The 19013-nt window shown below is 37.0% G+C and overlaps 1 protein-coding gene across 3 annotated transcripts; it reads right to left on the reverse strand.

The window, feature by feature from the left end:
- Positions 1-12996: 12996 nt before the first annotated feature.
- Positions 12997-16361, reverse strand: LOC131315699 (uncharacterized). 3 transcript variants are annotated; one of them, XM_058344892.1, is made up of 3 exons: positions 16244-16361; positions 15959-16079; positions 12997-13563 (listed from the first exon to the last, which is right to left on the reverse strand). In XM_058344892.1, the coding sequence occupies exons 2-3, from the start codon at positions 16009-16011 to the stop codon at positions 13329-13331; spliced, it is 288 nt and encodes a 95-aa protein (XP_058200875.1). In that variant the 5' UTR covers positions 16012-16079; positions 16244-16361; the 3' UTR covers positions 12997-13328. The 3 variants fall into 3 exon arrangements, with proteins under 3 accessions (XP_058200875.1, XP_058200876.1, XP_058200874.1); XM_058344893.1 differs by having other exon boundaries at positions 16240-16329; XM_058344891.1 differs by having other exon boundaries at positions 15959-16103; positions 16240-16270.
- Between the last annotated feature and the right edge of the window lie 2652 nt (positions 16362-19013).

Raw genomic sequence — 19013 nt, forward strand, 5'->3', positions numbered from 1 at the left:
CGATGAATTCCACTCGCCGAATTTGCCGACCCATGTTGTTGGACATTATCGGTTCTCTTTAGATGTGTAGAGGCCAGATGAGGTTATTGTTTACGTTACTTTCCATTACTTTGTCACAAATTGTTGGTCCTTTAGGAAAAGACTTGTGATTTGCAGATCATAAATAAAGTAGTTTCGTGCATAATTTTTAAAAGCCCATTTGACACCAAATTATAGTTCTCAATTAGTTCTTTAACTCAGTGTCACTTAAAAAATATGCACAAACATATCCAAAAATTACTCGTCTTTTCATATAAGACCAACAATTTGGGACGGAAGGAGTACTTATGGTTTAGTTTCGCATGTTTTTTTAATTGTACTTTCTTAGGTGGTGTGGCAGTCGTACACTGTGGACTTGATCCAATCTTTGCCAAGATTTTGTAGTGCTGGAAGAGGTGTTTGGATAGCAAGTGTTCCACTCATCCAGTTTTCTCATGTTGAGCAGCACTAGCCAAAGTGGGTGTTGCGTCAGTTTAGAGGGAGACAAACCCTCCCCCCCCCCCCCCCCCCCCCCTCCCTCCCTTTAAGTCTCTAGGGGAGTTTAACGCTATGGATCTTAGGAATGATACGAAGGATTGGAGCAAGCCAATACGTTTGTGGAATGATAGGGCCAACAATATTGTAAACATTACCGATCATGACATTCTTGTCTACCCTGCTGATGACCTGTATCTACATTGGTATGAAAGGATTACCTTACATTTTGTTAGTAAGATGGGTACAGCTACAAACACATCAGTAATATATGATGATATTACTCTTTTTCATGTTCTATTTACTTTCATGTATGTAACTTTTTTTAAAATACATTGTAACGCTGATGCAACTGTTTGAGAGGCTTTCTATGCCGTACCTCCTTGCTGAGGTGGTTCAGGCAATGGCAGAGGAAAGAGTCGAGTGCTTGAAATTCCAAGAGAAGTTATTTTGAAAGATAGCTCCTAAGCATAAGATACGGGATCTGCAAGTAGAGGAGGAATTGATGAAGACTATGACCATATGAACCCCAATTTACAGGCAGAAGAAGTGGTCCACCAACAGAACCAGCCTCTACCGCAGCACCAGCCTCAGGGTCCTCCTGAAGAGACACACGCATAATACCAATTCGAGGAACCCATTGGAACAAGTAGTTCAGGAGGACCAGTGCACCCTTCAGAGCTTTCCACTCCTTTCAGTTCAGCTATATTAAATATGGATGGGGTCTCGATGAGTCCGTTACTTAACTAATCACTAGCAACAGGGGCATGGGGTTCATAATCACAAACTCCTTATGGGTTTGATTGAGCCAACATGTAGATATACAGTGTTGGTGGTGGAGAGACCATTTCTGAGTGTAGGTCGATTTTGAAGAGGAAAAGGATGGTAGAGTTGCAGGATGGGGATTCACAAGGCCAAATCACACAGCTCTTAGAGACAATAATTTAGTCTGAGGAGTCACCACATGAGAAGGGGGGAGAGGAGGAGGAGGAAGTTGACATGGAAGGTGGAGGTCATATTACCCCAGATGGGCCGTGTAGGACTGCGTGTGTCTCTAAGCCTCCGCGTTGTGGTACTGGAGGACATCTTCACAAGAAGCATAGGGACAATAACCACGAGAAGGTCGTTGATGCTACAAAGGGTAGAGGTAAGGCAAGGGGTAGGGGTAGGGCCACAGGTTGAGATACAGGTACGTTTTTTTTTTAATTTTGTTCTTTATTTGTTTTGCATAATCGATTAGTAGGATGAGCACGACCCAGCGTGGGTTTTGATTGTGGAATTTTTATAATTGTAATGGTAATTAGGATGGCAAATGGATTGGTGTGAACATTGAATGATTTGTTTGTTATTTCTGCTATTTCTTTGAGACGCTTAGATGTTGGGATAGTCCAACTTACAAAGAAAACTCTGCCCAATTTTACCTAGAATTAACTTACACGGGGTCTAAATTCACCAAAGCCAGGGAGTATTCACCCTAGTGCAGTAGATAGCGGACACGAATCCGAAAAGCGTATTGAATACGTGTCCCCTATCAGACAAAATAAATCTCTTCAAAATTTTTGACAGACCCCTAGGTTTTTATATTATATCATACACCATAAATCCTTTCTAAATTTTTTCTTTTTTCTTAACTGTTTAGATGTGGAGCAGCATATTTTGGCAACAGGAGCAACAAATGTTGGCAGCAAATATATCCTTTCTAAAGTTTGCAAAATGAAGCTGCTACGCTTAGGTCTAAAACATGTTTGACTGCATATAAGTTTAGTGGACAATATTATGACAAAAACTTATGTAATATTAACATAGATAGTCATGCACATTGTGTGGACAAGAAGGACATAATCGAAGAAAATGTTCTGGAAGTAGGGCAGAAGCGTCAACTTCGAGAACGAATTTGTAATCGGTAGTAGTAAGACATTTACGTATGTATGGAGCCATATTGTCTTGTACTTGTTTTAATTTGAAATCTTTGTTTTTAAATTTGTAGTTTGTAACTTTCGAATATGTTCATAATATATGATTATGGTCACATTATAGTTTACTTGTCTCATTGTTGCCAACAATTATCTATTTTCTATGCCTATTTAAAATAATACTAATTGTTTCAAAAAATACATAACATGCATATGCAAAATAGTTATTATTAATAATTAACACTTGCCACTTGGCCATGTTGTCACATCAATCTAAAAAAAACAATTACATGGTTAACACCTTTTGTATATGCATTCTCGTATAACCATATCCTTCTATTTATAGTTGTAGCATGTTCAACGAAAATCATCAAAGTCCAAAATGACTTCTTATACTGTTAGGGACATCTACAAAGCAATGGGTAGGTCATGGGTGGATGAAGGAGATCAATTCTATTATCTTTTGAATCCCCATCTTCGTTGGTCTACACATTGCGTAAATACCATGCAAGCGGAGTGGACATACTGGCTAATGCGCTTACCTATCCTACTGGAAGATTGTCGCGCTTGTAATGAAAGAATCCCGAGGAAGGTGGTAATTAGCATGCCGACATATACCCATGAACTGTTGCTCAAAACTATTAACCACATGTGTGAGGAATGCAATCGAATGAGTATGCGTATTAAGAGATTGGCACTAGCAATTGAAGCAGCTCAATGTACATCGGAGGGGTTCCTTGAAGACGTGCAGAGGTACCTATCTTGGAGCAATGAATAAGAACTGAAGTCCGATGTCGAACTTTCGGATGAAGAAGATATGTAATTTAGAAAAGTTCAATTTTAATTTCTAGTTTTGTATGGTTGTTCAATAAATTCAATATATATAGTTTGCACCCAAAATCATGAATTTTTTTCATTCAATCACAGAAAATACAAGAACTTTTTCATGAAAACTAAAATAATGAACATAAAAGTCAAATTCAAACGTACGTAACTAAACAAGACATAGTTGTTTAGTTACTAAACTACAATTCATAAACTAATCTTCCTCATCAAACATGTCATGATCTGAGAGATACTTGTTGTTTGCCAACACATTTGAGTGCTCACGTGCCGTAAGTTCCCTTCCGCTTGCCTCGGCTACCTCCCTTGCAAGCTAACGCATGTAGTACCGACATCTGCACAATAACATTCTATTATTCTCTCTCCTTGCTCTTTTTACCGCTTGTTCATAATCAAGCCTATTCTCGCGCCACATTTGTATTGCTCAGCGATGGGGTACCGGTGAAGAAAGTTCCTAGAAGTCATTGTACAATCCCTCTTGCTCTTTCAACCTAAAAGCTCATTCCTGTCGGAGACCAACATTGTAGTCTTTAGGACTGGAATGTCTCCCTCTCCAGTATTGATTTCTAAATGGGGCAAGTATCCAATGAGAACCAGAATCGTCATCGGCCATATGACTTAACTGGAATGGTTAGATAATTATATCACCTACATGCACATAAACTTATACACCTCAAGGAAACGCACATGTCATAGGCGTTACAATTATATCGAATCAGTACTTTTTAGAAACAAATCAAATCAACCATAAATGCTTTTCAGTCACCAGCAGATTTCTTTCTATAAAAGTAGGACTGTAATGCACATGTCATATGCGTTATCAGTAGGACGAGTGAGTGTTTTTCAGTGATAAGTCAAATCGGACATAAATGGTATTCAGTCACCAGCAGATTTCTTTCTTTGCAAAAATTTGTAACGCACATGTCATATGCGTTATCATTAGGTCGAGTCAGTGCTTTTCAGTGACAAGACAAATAGGACATAAATGGTATTCAGTCACAAGCAAATTTTTTTCTGTAAAAATATTTGTAACGCACATGTCATATGCGTTATCATTAGGTCGAGTTAGGGATTTTCAGTGACAAGTCAAATCGATCATAAATGCTTTTAAGTCACCAGCAGATTTCTTTCTGTAAAAATATGACTGTAACGCACGTGTCATATGCGTTATCATGAGGTCGAGTCAGTGCTTTTCAGTGACAAGTCAAAAAAACTGGTAATTGCTTTTCAGTCACAAGTAGATTCGTTGGACATAAAAGATTTGTCAAGTCTAATTTTATGAATAAAGCGGATAAATTTTTTTTATGAATAAAAAAAAATTCAATGAGAAATTGTTCACACTAAACAATGAAATCTATTAAAGCAGGCATCTTCACATTAACATCCAATTGAAAATTTCATTCAATAACACAAACCCTTCGTCCAACAATACATTTTGTTTATTCATCATCAGAATAATCAGAAAGTTCAGGATCGGTTGCGTACTGTGGATCCATTTTAATGTTGTTAATCAAATCCCATGGGTCATGGCCATCCTGTTCACCATCCTTAATTGCAGTGGCTATCATTCCTTGTCGCATAACCCGCCGGGACATTGCATTAATATCCATCTGCAGCCTTTGGCAAACATCATTATGTAACATGTTTTGCCTTCTCCCGGCTATCATCTTCGCTGAGCGTGCTTTGGGCACCTTTTACAGGCAGGACCGACATTTCGCTTCCATACAATTGCACCCTAGAAACATGTTTGGCCAGTTAATTAAATCAGCGGCTTCACCAACAAACGGAGTTTGGTTCCAATCTAATTTGAAATAAGTATCTTGAGCCAGATCGTACTGTAACATCGGTAAGATAAATTCTCGTTTCCCTTGCCTGTTTAACATACCAAGGTTGTAGTCCAACCTTGGGAGGGAGCGTTGGTCTGCACGTGGATCGACCCCAACTGTTGGTTGCGTACCAGTTTGTGGAACCACATGAAATGCGTCGTGCGACGTCACCCCGCGGTACCCTCTCATATATTGTACAGGCAAATCATGACGACGCTTTTCTTTGTGCTCGGCAAGCCAAGAATCTAGAGGTGAAAGACGGGCATGTGGTTCAACACCGTTGTCCCCACCGCCAATATCTCTTCGCAGTCGAAGACGAGAGTTGTTAACTTGATTACTAGGTGGGGGTGCAAGTGCAACTTCATCAACTAAGGGGGGTGCAGGTGCAATGTATCCCCTGTTATATTCCACTGGTCGTTCAATAACTTCGTTTGCTGTGAGAACTCGCTCCACTCTTTGGGAGCCAAAAAGACACATGTCCCATTCATCAACATTGACACCTCTATGAGAACTCTCTCCATTTTCTTGTTTTTTTTTCCTGAACAAAATCGTCGATCCATTTCGTTACTTCAACGACTATTGATATATATATATATATATATATATATATATATATATATATATATATATATGAATTCATCCCACTTAAGAATTCATCCGGTCATTTTGAACAGTTATGTTTTCATTCATTTTAGATGGTGAATTATCTATCTTACCCTTTTAATAATATATTCATATATGTTTTATTAAATTGACATCCTAAATTAGTGAGATTCAAGCATTTTTTAATTTAGTAGGATTCAACCATTTCCTAATTTAGTGGGATTCAATCTCAATAATTACGGAAGATAATTATGAAAGATGATTTCAAAACTTAAAAGATTCGTAATAATCAAATTTCACTGATTTATATTCAAAAACCATATTTATTTTTTCATTTATACCACGTATTATCATGAAACATTTTGGAACATGGTGGATTGACCTTTTTTTTTTTTGCAAAATTCTCATAAAATATATTCAGAACATATACAATATTCATACTGACCATATTTTTCATGGTTAATTTGTCATGAAAATAATAAACCAAAATCATAATTTCTCGGCGGAACTTGAAAACCCATAACATTCCGGGAAAATAGCCCTTTTTTGAAACATGGTGGATTGACCATGTTTTTATTTTTTGCAAAATGATCGTAAGAAATATTTTGGAACATACACAATATTCAAACTGACCATGTTTTTCATGGTTAATTTATCATGAAAAACAATAAACCAAAATCATGATTTCTGGGCGAAACTTGAAAACCCATAACATTTCTGGAAAATAGCATGAAAAACATGAATATAAAATATTTTATTCATGAATATACACCACGAAAAAATATGAATATACAATGTTTTATTCATGAAAACTTAACAATATGGAAAATACAGAAACAAAAAACACCATGAAATGAAAAAGGTACAAACTAAACGGAGCTAACCAGCAAAGATGTCGAACACCACTCCAAATCTTGGGCCGTTCTGTTTGTGATGCTACCGGAACCCATTTTTCTTTATTCTAAACTCATCGTTTCTGAACCCGCCGATTCGGGCGGAGGCGAAGTTGAATGGCATCAACAATGGAGTGCCATTCGTCGGCACGGAGGGCGACGACGAAAGGAGATTGACGGGGGGAGAAGGGGATCTATTCAAAGCTCCTGAAGCTATTATTGAAGAACCAACGGTAGGCTTTGATCCCATGACAGCTACCATTTCAATGATCTCGTGCAAAAATGGACAAAATGGAAATGGTGTTTCAAATTTGGTAGGCTTTGATCCCATAATTACGAGATTTGGTTTATGGGGCAAACAAATTCCATTAATTATGGGATATGACGTCAATTACGGGATTTGATTTTTGGGATTGGTATCTCTAATAACAGTTAAGACCCTAGCTTTAAGATTTCATCCCAAATTATTTACTAATAATATATATAAGGGTAGTTCTGGAATTATTTTAAGATGGGGATGAAATCATAACTGTTTAAATTGCGTGGGATGAATTCTTATATGGCATGGATAAAGAGGATGAATATTTAAATATTCCTATATATAACGCATCACGCACATTCAATATGCATGATGCATATTGGGTATGCGTAATACACGCTGGATATCCAGCTGGCCCAGCTTGCATATGCCAGAGCGGATAATGAACATCCCATATGCGTGACGCACATGAAATGTGTGTTTTGAACTATTTTTAAAAATAGTTTGAGAAAACGTATATTTTGGCAAATAGTTACGTGGAAACAAATAAATCGACAAAAACCTCAGCGTAATGGAGGAGGGCATGGAAGATGGGTTGACGGTGGTGGGGGTGGTGGTGGGAATGGCGGTTACGGTGGTAAGGAGACTGAAAAGGAAGAAATACGGTGAGGGCTGAGGAGTGGTGGTGGCGGGATGTAAATAATGAGAGAAACCAATCTGGTTTTGGTGCCAGATGTTAGGGATAAAGGTGAAATGGCATTTGTGCCCTTGGAGTCTGTTGAAAAAGGCTCGACTACTTTTCCGTCCAAGTTTTTGACAGCTGTTACCAATTGGATTAAATGGGTCGGATTTGGTTAATTTAAGGATTAAATGTGTGATTTTGAGACTCCCTCCTTTCTCATTCTTTTGTTCCTTGTTCTATCTCAACCGAATAAAAAACTAATCATAACTTTAAATTGGTAATACTGTTTATATGCAATTTGATATATTTCAATGAGCATTTTTAAATGATATTTTCAAAATGACCTTAAAGGTTATAGATTGTAAGATATAATCAATTAAAAAGTGACACGGACTCCCAAAAGAGACTAAAAATTGAGACGGAGGGAGTACTTTGAGGATGAAGTAAAAAAATGCATGAGAGTTTAAGAGATAAAAGCATAATAGAATCCAAAACCTGTTATTCGAAGGGTTTCCGTCCACACCCCGTCTCTAGGTACCACGACAATGCATCGATGGGGTATAGACCGGCGTGTTAGACCCACTTTTGGATCCCGTGCAAATAATCCAAATTGTTCATTAATTTTACAATACTTTTGTGAGTGGCCTTTGATAAAAATAAGCTCAATTGGATAAATGCAAGTGGCTGATCCAATGAATTATTTTTTCATTCAAAGTACAGGATCTTGGATTCAATAAAAAATCGGTACACTTTTTTTTTGGTACATAAGAAAAAAAAATTGGCTCAAGCACTTACAATTATACGATTGAGCTAATTTTTCACCAAGCCACACGAAAAAATATTTGAAATAAACGAACGGTTCAAATCATTTGTTTGAGACTAGAAGTACACCTTGCATGCCGATCCATGCACCATCGATGCATTACCATCGGTACCCTAAGAATTATCATTCTATCCAAGTCGTGAAAATGAAGGAAACTTCATAAATATACGGGGTTGTTTGGCTTAATAAGTTACTTGGCTTTTTTGTTTTTGTTTGGGGGGTGGGGGGGTGGGGTGGTGTCTTTATTCAAAATTTTTGTTTTAAATTTTTGTGGATTATTGTCTCATCTCGACGGGAGGAATGGAAAAGGTAAAAATTAAACTCAAAATTATGCGAATAAAGATAAAAATAAGCCAAACTGACAAAATTTTGAATTAATTTTGTCTGCATAAAATTTTGAGTTTGAATCATAACTTTTTGGGACTATTTTTTCTTTAAAATGCGTAACTAATTCTATAAGTTCGAGCAACATTTGTAGAACTCAACTCTAATTTTGTTTGAACATTAGATTGCAAATCAAAACTAACAAAATAAAATTAAAAAGGGGTGGATGACAAGTTACATTGACTTCGTTCATAAAAAAAAAAAGAGAGAGAGAGAGACTAAAAATCAAGGCAAATATTGTCTATTTTTGGATATGACGAGTTAGAATGATACAAGACATTTCAATTGGAAAAAAAAATACATATATATTCGAAACTCAAAAGAATGAGATACACGAAGCAAAAAATAAAATAAAAAAGAGATTTATGATTCATAGAAATATTACGTTTTGATAAAATAAGATGTATTAGTAACTACCCAAATTGAACGAAATACAAATTAATTGATTTTCTTTTAACATTAAAGACTCCAATTAGAAGAAAAACTAATATTCATTATCAAGGGTATCCAATCATTTATTAAGTTATTTTTAGGGAATTGATATTTCTACACTCCCTTTTTTGTCTTTTACCAAAAAAAAAATGCACATACTTTCAACACTAAAATCCAAAAAAGAAAGTGCGGTTATCAAAAAAGGTAGTGTAGAAATCAATTACCTATTTTTACCTAATATCCAATTAGTTAATGAGTTTACCTAATATTCAAGGGTATTCCAATCATTTTATAGCAAAATATAATGCGGTAAGTGTCTAGTTAACGAAATGAGGGACTTTTAGACAATTTTTTGTAAAGTAATAGAGGTCAGTATACCTCGGGGGAGGTCAAAGAGATTTATCCCTTTGTTATAGCTAAAGTCACTATTGTTAGAATAATAAGATTAGCATCTTAAAGGGGGAGTTGAACTTCTAACTTCTTTGGCACGTATGTGCACTCCTAATTCTGTGCCTCTTGGCTTACAGTATAGATGAAAGGAATTGGGCAGTTGGGTATATAGAACATGTGTGGGATAAATAAAGGTGAATTTCATTGTCTATTTGATTTGAGAAAGCAAAATTAGAGGAGAACAAAAATTGAGAAAAAAAAGGTAATGATTTTTGTACTTCACTTTCTTATAAATTCACTACTAAAAATTGTCTTTAGTGCTTAAAATTATATGCAACACAAAGCACTAAAAACAATTTTTGAACTTGCATTCGAGATAATTAAATAATCATCCTATTTAGGTACACCACATAAGTTTTAATCCCTCCAATTTTTTACATTATGTTTTCATACTTTTTATTGCAAAATACCATATCTACCCTTATTAGTGGAATATCTAGGTACCTAATTTACTGGGATGTAATTTAGGATTTGAATTAACTGTAGTTTCCTAAAATACTGGGTTTTGACTTGTTTCACATATATTCCAACCGAAAAGGAAAAGGTGAAATTTTTTGAATCTTCAAATATATTCCATTCCATTTTTGGTAAATTAATTGTAACTGGATTTTTGATATTGTTGTAGATTTGAGGTTTGAATTCATAGTGGCAGTTTTTCGATATCATGGTAAATTAATCGTAACTGTTGTATTATTTGTACAGTCAAAATTTACCATGATCAATTGTTTTGGATTTTTTGATAAATTGGTAAAGTGGACAATTTATCATGAAATCAGCTTGATTGAATACACCATGAATGCTCGTTTTGTAGAGTTTTGAAAAATTTTATCATGGTAAATTGAAAAAGGCAATCATTATGAATTTAACAGGATTGATTATTTTCACATTCCAAATTGAATTGAATCAAAACAATCATGATTCGTGATTAATTTGATTATCCAAGTATGATTTATGAATGAGTTGTTAACCCGAGCGGGATTCATGATTGATTTGTTAACTCAAGCATTTGATAATAGAGGTAATTTATGGTACATTTGGAAACCATCCAACCAAATTTCATGATCAATTTCACAATTAGTACTCCAATTCCAATTTGAACAATATACCATGAAAGTACACCTACACACACATAATGACCAATTTGCAAAACATATCATGAACATACACCTGTACAAATTGGAAAATGGACAATTAATATTTCAAATCCGATTTCCATACTCATGTAAAAAAATATACCATGAATAAGTACAAATATATCAAGAACATGTTAAAAGGAATCGAATCAAATACACCCAATGTGTAATATGGTAAATATAGCACATGGTAAGTTGAACCATAGTTGTAATCTCTTCGAACAGATGGCATCGTGACGACTTTAGATTATCAAAAACATAAAACTCCACAATGCCACCCATCATTTACCTCATCGGCGACCGGAAAATTGGTCATCATCATTGGGCGTGGCGCTACCCTATGAGCCCCTTGATTTGCAAAAGCCATGAATCGGGTCACAGGATTGGACCCACACATACAAAAAAAAAAATTTCATGTACCCATCAAAACTTACCCAAAACCAAAAATCGGAAAACTAGAGTGATCAATCCAAATCCAATTCCTTACCCGTACACCATTCCTATGGCTGTTGGAAAACGAACATGGCTTATTTCACTTCCACATCCAGACTGTACATATACAAAGAAAAACAATCCAAGATTTGCTCCAATTTCATTTCAATAGCCGGAAAAAAAAAGCAGAAATAGTTCGAAAGCCAAGAGATAGACCATTGCAAGGCGTTAAGAAGATCTCAAACCGACTTATATCCAACTCGCAAGGCTTCGAGCATCCGTTCGAAAACATCGCAGGGTATGCAAATCACGCCTTTTTGCTCATGACTGTACTCTTGAGCCAATCTTGTGAAAAACCATATTCACCATTCCAACAGTGATGAAGGCAACGAAGGTTGGCGCTTGTGATTAGCATCGGCAATGTAGGCCGACGGTAGAGACGGCATAGAATACCGTATGAGTGGCCGACTGGGTGGTGTGAGGCCGACGGTTGGGGGTCGAGATGAGTGGCGGCCATCGACTTGGGGCGACATTCATTTTCGAGAAAGTAGAGAGGGGTTTCATTCCACAGTAGATCATTAAGAAGATTTGAAACTGATATGGAAAGCGTGAGTTTAGGGATTCGGTGGGTATAGATATCCATAAATTATGGCACAGGACCTCCGACATTATGTTTCAGTACCGAAAAAACATTGCCTATATAGGCTCCTAAAGAAACAAATAAATCCCATTAATATAGTCTAACAAGGGTGAGATCGGGTTTTTTAAATTAGATGATGAAAACATAACCTGAAAAGTGGCCGGGATGAAACATACTGTAAGTCACATTGTGAGTGATGACCAATATTTAAGTACCCCTTTCTAAAAAAGTGGAGCACAAAAACTATTTTCGAAATAAAAATTACTGTAAGAATTTCTTCTCTTACTTGTCTGTGCTCCGTACGCGCTAGTATTCCTAAGATGGTGCTTCTATTTCCACACAAGAAACAAAGAGGGAAAAATAATCAGGGACCACTTTGACTTGTGTTTTGCTCAAGGGTGATTACACTCCCCCTTTTCTATAATCCCACTCTTTTTTTTTTGTCTTCTTATATGTAAATTTACATGATTAACCTTTCATGAGTGAATTTTTTTACCCTTGAAAGGGTAAATATTGTAAATGCAGATCACAAGATGACAAAACAAGGAGTGAAATTAAAAAAGAAGAGTGAAATTAATTACCTTCGCTCTAACTATTTGATACACAACAACATAACATAACTCATCTAGTCCCCAATCATTGGGGATATGGGCATGGAATGATTGAAAACAGACCTAACCTTTGGCAATATATGTACAAAGTGGCTGCTCTCAGAATATCACTAAAATAGTGGCCCCCCTAAATCTCCAAGAACCGAGGAGCCACAAGAACGTTTTGCTCTAACTATTTGATGCAAGAAAAAAATACAAATCACTAATCTCTGTGAACTCATCGCATTTAATTTCTTAAAAAACAAAAAAAACTTGCAAACAAAAATTCTAAAAAAAGATTCACTCAGATTGTTGTGTGGCACCCGATGGTGCATCTTTCAAAACTTCCTCATTCTATTTCAATCTCGAAAAGCCTGGGCAGAAGAACATGGTCAGAACTGATCAAGGGATAAAATACCCAAGGCAGAACACATCCACAAGCACCATTGTTGCTTGAAATTCCGTTGTAGCCAGAAATTATGTAAACAAAGTAGAGTAGTACCATACATAACATAAGGATTTGGAAGCAGATCCAATTCAAGAGGAGATACATGCCTGATAATTACCGGTATGTGAGGAATTGAGAACTAAACGGACGTGATAACTACACGGGCAAAAGCCTCCAATACACTAGTCACGAAAAAACGATGTTCTCTCTTCAAGTGCAGTTCACAACCAGAGGAACTTGTCCACAATAGAAGACATTTGCAAAATCAGGGTAGGGGAAAATTGGAAAGACCTGACTAAGAGAAAGAGAAATGGAAGCTCACTCAGCCTCTCTGATTTATTTTCGTCTTCATTTTCACCCTAAGACGGAAACATACACAAATTAGTTGCAATAAAGAGCAACATAGGTCATTTCACCGATATTTTGCCTATTGACCAGTTGAGAAACTCCACAAAAAGTCCATATCAAGACTCATCTCCTGTCTCCGTCAAAGCACCGGCAACTGCAGCATCCTTTTCATCTTGAAGATTCAGCTGGCGCTCTGCATGTTCCCTTTCACATTGGCTAATTCCTATGATTATGTCAAGCATCGTGCCAGTTGTTCCGAAGAACACAAGTGGCGCCAATGATTTCCTCTTTATTCCCACCGGTATTGCCAGCAAAGCACCGGCTACAGAAAATACCCATGTGCCCAGAGCACTGCAGACATTCCATATCTGATTAGATAAGCACTGTTCTACTTAAAAGAAACAAAAATATGAGGGGGGAAAAGTACACCCAATTAGTATCCATTAATAGGTGTTTGCGAGGGGTATATTGGGTACAAGCATGACCTAATCATTCATATAAAATGCACAAAGTAGTAGCCCTCCAACTCAAACCCAAAACCTAGAGGTAATATGCTCAGTTTAAGTTATGTCCAACAACTTACAATACCATCATAATTTATGCAACTAACCATTACTAAGCGGAAACAATTACATGAACTAAGCATATAATACTTTGACGCTTATACACCTACTAATCTTCATGCCAAACTAACAAAAAGATCACATAGTAAGATCTAAGAAGCACGTAGGGATATTGAACACTATTAAGGTGTCCGCAATTTCAATATACCTCTTAGTCCTGCATTGTGTATGGGAGGTAAGAATAGCTCATCAGAGATCACTCAGTTGGCACCTGAGCCGTTGTAGTGTGATTTGTGAGTAGTGGCGGTCAATTTCTATTAAACAAAATGGAAACTATATTCTTAAACTTTATTTACTTTGTGTAAACTTGTCTTTACTTCTTTAAGTCTAAACCGAGCCCATAAAAGCCCATGACACTTCTCCTTCACTCCTAAGTGGTTGCAACTGCACCATGGTTGACTCGTCTCCCCCAACCCGAATCAAAAGATATTTATTCACTTCACCCCGTCCTTCCCATTAAAAAACTCTCATCATTTTCTCAAATGAATTCACAATCACACCTATAACCTTCCACAGGGACAAACAATAACTTAATATGCTACACAAAACACAAGTTGAATCAAGGTACGTCTTCAACCCCTTGAAAACAATGGTCTCTTCCATCCTTCAAACCTTTTACTAATTTTCAGCCCTGGGATTATTTCCAACGTAAGCCCCAAATTTTTAATAAAAAAATGCTCAATGGGAAACCTAAATCCCCATCAACCTCTTGATTGACCTGACTCAAGATTAATCCCTGCAATATGAAATTTACACTTATTCTTTGCAATCACCAAACTTCCACATCCCACACTCGTCCCCACTATTAATAGAATCTCGATCCTTACACTGCCATTATTGTGTTACCCTCCTTTCAAATTCACCCCACCACCTCCAACCATCACACTTGGCCAAAAAAAAGAAAAGAACAATACAAAAGGAGACCTGATTTCTAAGTAACATATTTCTACAAGATGCCAGAGGTTGTAGTGTACTAGGAGAAGCTCACTGCCCAAAAGCCTAGGATATTGACATAGAAGAAACTAAATCTTAGTATTTTGGTTTTTAGCGTCTGTTTTGTTCTCTTAGAGTTACTGAGCTAATAAATCATACAAAACCTTCTAGACCAGTGTGCAAACAGGCTGAGCTGAGCTTTGTAGTGTCGAGCCGCGGACCTGTCTTTGTTTAACAAGCCTAAAACTCAATTTGTAAACGAGCCAAGCCCTTAACAAGCTGAGCCCAATTAATTTATTAAACGAGCTGAGCTTTTTCAAGCTGAGCCAAGCTTTAAGGTGGTGAGCTCGGCTCGTTTTCTGCATGAGCCTAAAACTCAAGCTCGAGCTCAATTACTAAACGAGTCCGGCCGAGCCCCAAGATGCTCGTGAGCAGCTTCATCCGTTTGCAGCCCTAGAAGCATCCGGCTCCACACCCTGCCCCCACTGCCAGCTCTAGGCTAAGGCCCAAGAGGCGTGGGCCTTGAGCCCCCAAAAAGTGTCAAAAAATAGGGCCCCACTTATTTTTAGGACCTAGTATATATGTGTTGTTTTAGGCCCCAATTTTAAACCCAAGAAGATATTTTAAACTTAAGGCCCAATGGCCCAAAAAAATAGAACACGCAACCCAGGAAAAAACAAAAGAAAAAAAAACAAAAAGGAGGAAAAAAATGTCGCGGGATCACCAGAAATCTCTGGGGCCCTTCAAAATTATTCAGTGTGGTGGGTGCATGGATGCATCTTTTTTTCCCCTTAAATGCTGCTACTCCAGTACTTCCCATTACAAACAAATGCTATATCCGAATCAAAATTACTCAGTGTGATCAACTTTTTATTTGATTTCCGTTCACAATTATTAAGGGGCTCACTTTTGAAAATCGTCTTGGGGCCTCCAAAGTCTTAGAGGCGGCCCTGCCTGCCCCCAATTTACGTATTGTTCGAAATTGAAGCTTCAAAAACTTCATCCGACACAGCTGCACATGAATCTAAAAATCAAACGTCCATTGTGCATTTCAGCTTCACATGAATCTAAAAAATCACTTGTCCAGAATCTCTAGATGGCAAGGCATAACCCAAAGTTTACTAAAGCATGATGAACATACATCACATATTTACGGAAAAAGATGAATACAAAGGGTAAAATCAACTGACTTGGAAACTGAGCAGTCTTCAAGGTGTTTCACATTCTCTTGGCCTGCTGCCATCCCTTTCTTTTTCAGCTACTTGCTTTCTTGATTCACACTGTACAGCCTTCCTTTCGTAGTCAGCACATCTGCGTTAAATTGATTCATCAGTCCTGGTGAGTGGATTACTAGGACCATTAGAATTGGGTACGCGTTTAAGCATCTAAAATTGCCCGTTGAAAAACAACAAACGAAAAGAGAGAGACGATGTGTGAGAGAGCGAGAGAGAGAGAGAGAGAGAGAGGGTACCTGCCTGTTCGATTTATGATTTGGGCTATTGCTGATTTTTCAAAGAAAAACCCCAGATCGAGTATAAGTTGGATATGTTGCGCATTTCCGAAGTCCCAAAAAATAGGAAAATATTGCGACAAATCACACGGAAAACCCTAAAACTTGGCCCGTGTCACAAATTACTCCCCTTATCACTTGTAATAGTATTTTTTTTTTTGGGGTTAATTAGGATGGAACCTAGATTATTTTTTTCAGGAAACAGAAACATATTGTACTAATATTAATAGTAAAACAGATTACAACTGAAAAAAAAAATACCAAAAAAAAAAATGACAGTCCTTTTTGGTTGTTTTTTGTTAATCTTTTTAAGATTTTGGGTCAATATTTGTATACCATATTTTTCATATCGACGAGAGGATTTATCGTAATAGTAAAACATATTACAACTGAAAAAAAAATACCACCAAAAAAAAAAACGACAGTCCTTTTTGGTTGTTTTTTGTTAATCTTTTTAAAATTTTGGGTCAATATTTATATACCATATTTTTCATATCGACGAGAGGATTCATCGTATTATATGATTTTTTTTTTACTTTGATCTAAGATATTATACTTTAATGAATTCTCGTCTTATATAAATATTTTTCAACTTTAGTTCACATTCGCTAATGAGCAAGTGAGGGTGTGCATTTATGTGTGGCAGTAATACTGTTGTAAAATTTTAGATTAGTTGACAAAATTTTATCCTAGGTGACTTTCGGCAAAATTTTCAGAATTTTTTGACACAGTCTTTTTGATTATTTTTTTTATAATTTTTGTAGGATTCAAGTCAAATTTTATTATATTTTTTTGTCTCGACGAGAGAAATCAGAAAAGTATAGAAATGACAGGGTGTGTGTGAAGTTGACCCGGGGATGCTGGTAGGTTGCTGAGCGGCCCATCCTGTTGTTCATCTCGACAATCGGCGGTTTGTATCTTAATCCAAGCAACGGACAATCCAGATTTTTATGCACTCGAATTTGATCCAAGCACTGGCGACAACACATACATATTAGTGGGGTCCGACCCCATGGAAGTGGAAAAATAAGTTCTAATTATACTAAAGGTAAATAAGTATTTATTTTTTAAGAAGGCAATTTCAAGCTCAAAAATTATGTGCTTACGCAAATAATTTTCCTATCAATATGGATCTTATTTGATAGATCTCATTGAGATCTTTAATAAGGTGCAAAAAAAATTGAAAAATTATTTTTCATTTACATTATTTTTGAGTTTGAAAATATGAAATAAGTACTTATTTTTTAAGAAGGTGTTCTGGAACGGGGCCTAACTAAATTCAGTTGAATACTCCATTACAGACCCAATTCAACAAATGTCTCGAGAGGTGGCAAATGGGCGGGTTGAAACGGGTCGTGTAGAGACCCGAAAATTTCGTTAATTATTGAAATGTTTGTAAAAAGGGCAAATTTGGAAAGTATGGTTTATTTAGTAGATATTTGATTTGAGGACCGAAGTGAAAGAAGTGAGATTTGAGGGTGTGTTGATGTAATATAAAGATATAGGGGTATAAATATGTGGGTGTGTGTGTAGAGAATAATTTCATTCTCTCATTTCTCTCTCTCCCTCACGTCTCTCTCTCTCTCTCTATCGATCTCTCTCTCTCTCTCTTGCTCCTTCACTCAAAACTTCACTCAATCACTCAAGAAATCCAAGAATCAACCTCCCTCCGGCCTTGCAATCTCGTTCCTAAGCTTGAAAATCCTTGGGTTTCACCAGGTAAGGCTCGAATCAAAGTTTTGAGGTTCCAAGAAGCTAAGGCTTGCTCAAAGCTTGTAGATCTTGGTTATCGTCGCGAGGTAGCGGTTTCTTTACCTCTTTTATGTGTTTATATGTTGATTTGATGCAAGAATCGATCATTGATTGTCTCCCTTGGTTCATTCGAAAGCTGTCAGAAATCTGCAGAAAATCGCCTAAATCGCGTAGGGATCGAACCCTAAACTTGGGGGATCGATCTCCCCTTTCATTTCTGGTCCAGCAAGCCCAGGGATCGATCCCTGGTGATGGGGGGATCGATCCCTCCCCTCTCTGGAAGTTCTGCTCGTCTTTTGGGTTTCAGTCCAACTTCGAACAACCATAACTTTCTCGTCCGATGTCGGATTCATACAAATTTTATATCGATTCGAAGGTCTTGAAGTTAGCTTTCCATTGCCACCAAAATCATCTAAAGAATCTAAGTACACAAAAAGTTATGACTGTTAGAGTGAGGGTGTGTCAGTCTCCCAACATCCATTGGCTACTCCTATGATTCTTGTTTTGTCATCATGACTTCCTATGATTTGTGGATGTTGTTTTTGACCCGTTGGCCTTTTGTTAGTAAGAAATGAATAATAGTCTACTTGGTTAAAATGTCAATAAGATGCAACTTGCGAATGAATGATTGCTTGTGAACGTTTGTGGCATATTTATGATATTATTGGCATGTCGTGACATGTTTCATGAATGAATGAGGTTCTGAGGAAGTATTAACTTGTATGTTGAGTGAGGGAATAGTTGTTTGAGCCGGTGGTTGATTTAGGAAGTCTCGTAACGCAAAGGGTGGTAATACGAGGGCTGAGATGGTCTCGTAACGCAAGGGGTGGTAATACGAAGATCTTAGAGGTTGGTGCACACCTTAACGCTTGGGGTAGTAATACGGTGACTTAAGTAGTGCTATACAGTAACGCAAGGGGTGGAAATACCGATGGTGGAGATTAGCGATAGAGAGTCGTGTCGAACCGTAGAGTTGCTCGAGT

Source organism: Rhododendron vialii, chromosome 2a, assembly GCF_030253575.1.
Source record: "Rhododendron vialii isolate Sample 1 chromosome 2a, ASM3025357v1".
Classification (NCBI taxonomy): Eukaryota; Viridiplantae; Streptophyta; class Magnoliopsida; order Ericales; family Ericaceae; genus Rhododendron; species Rhododendron vialii.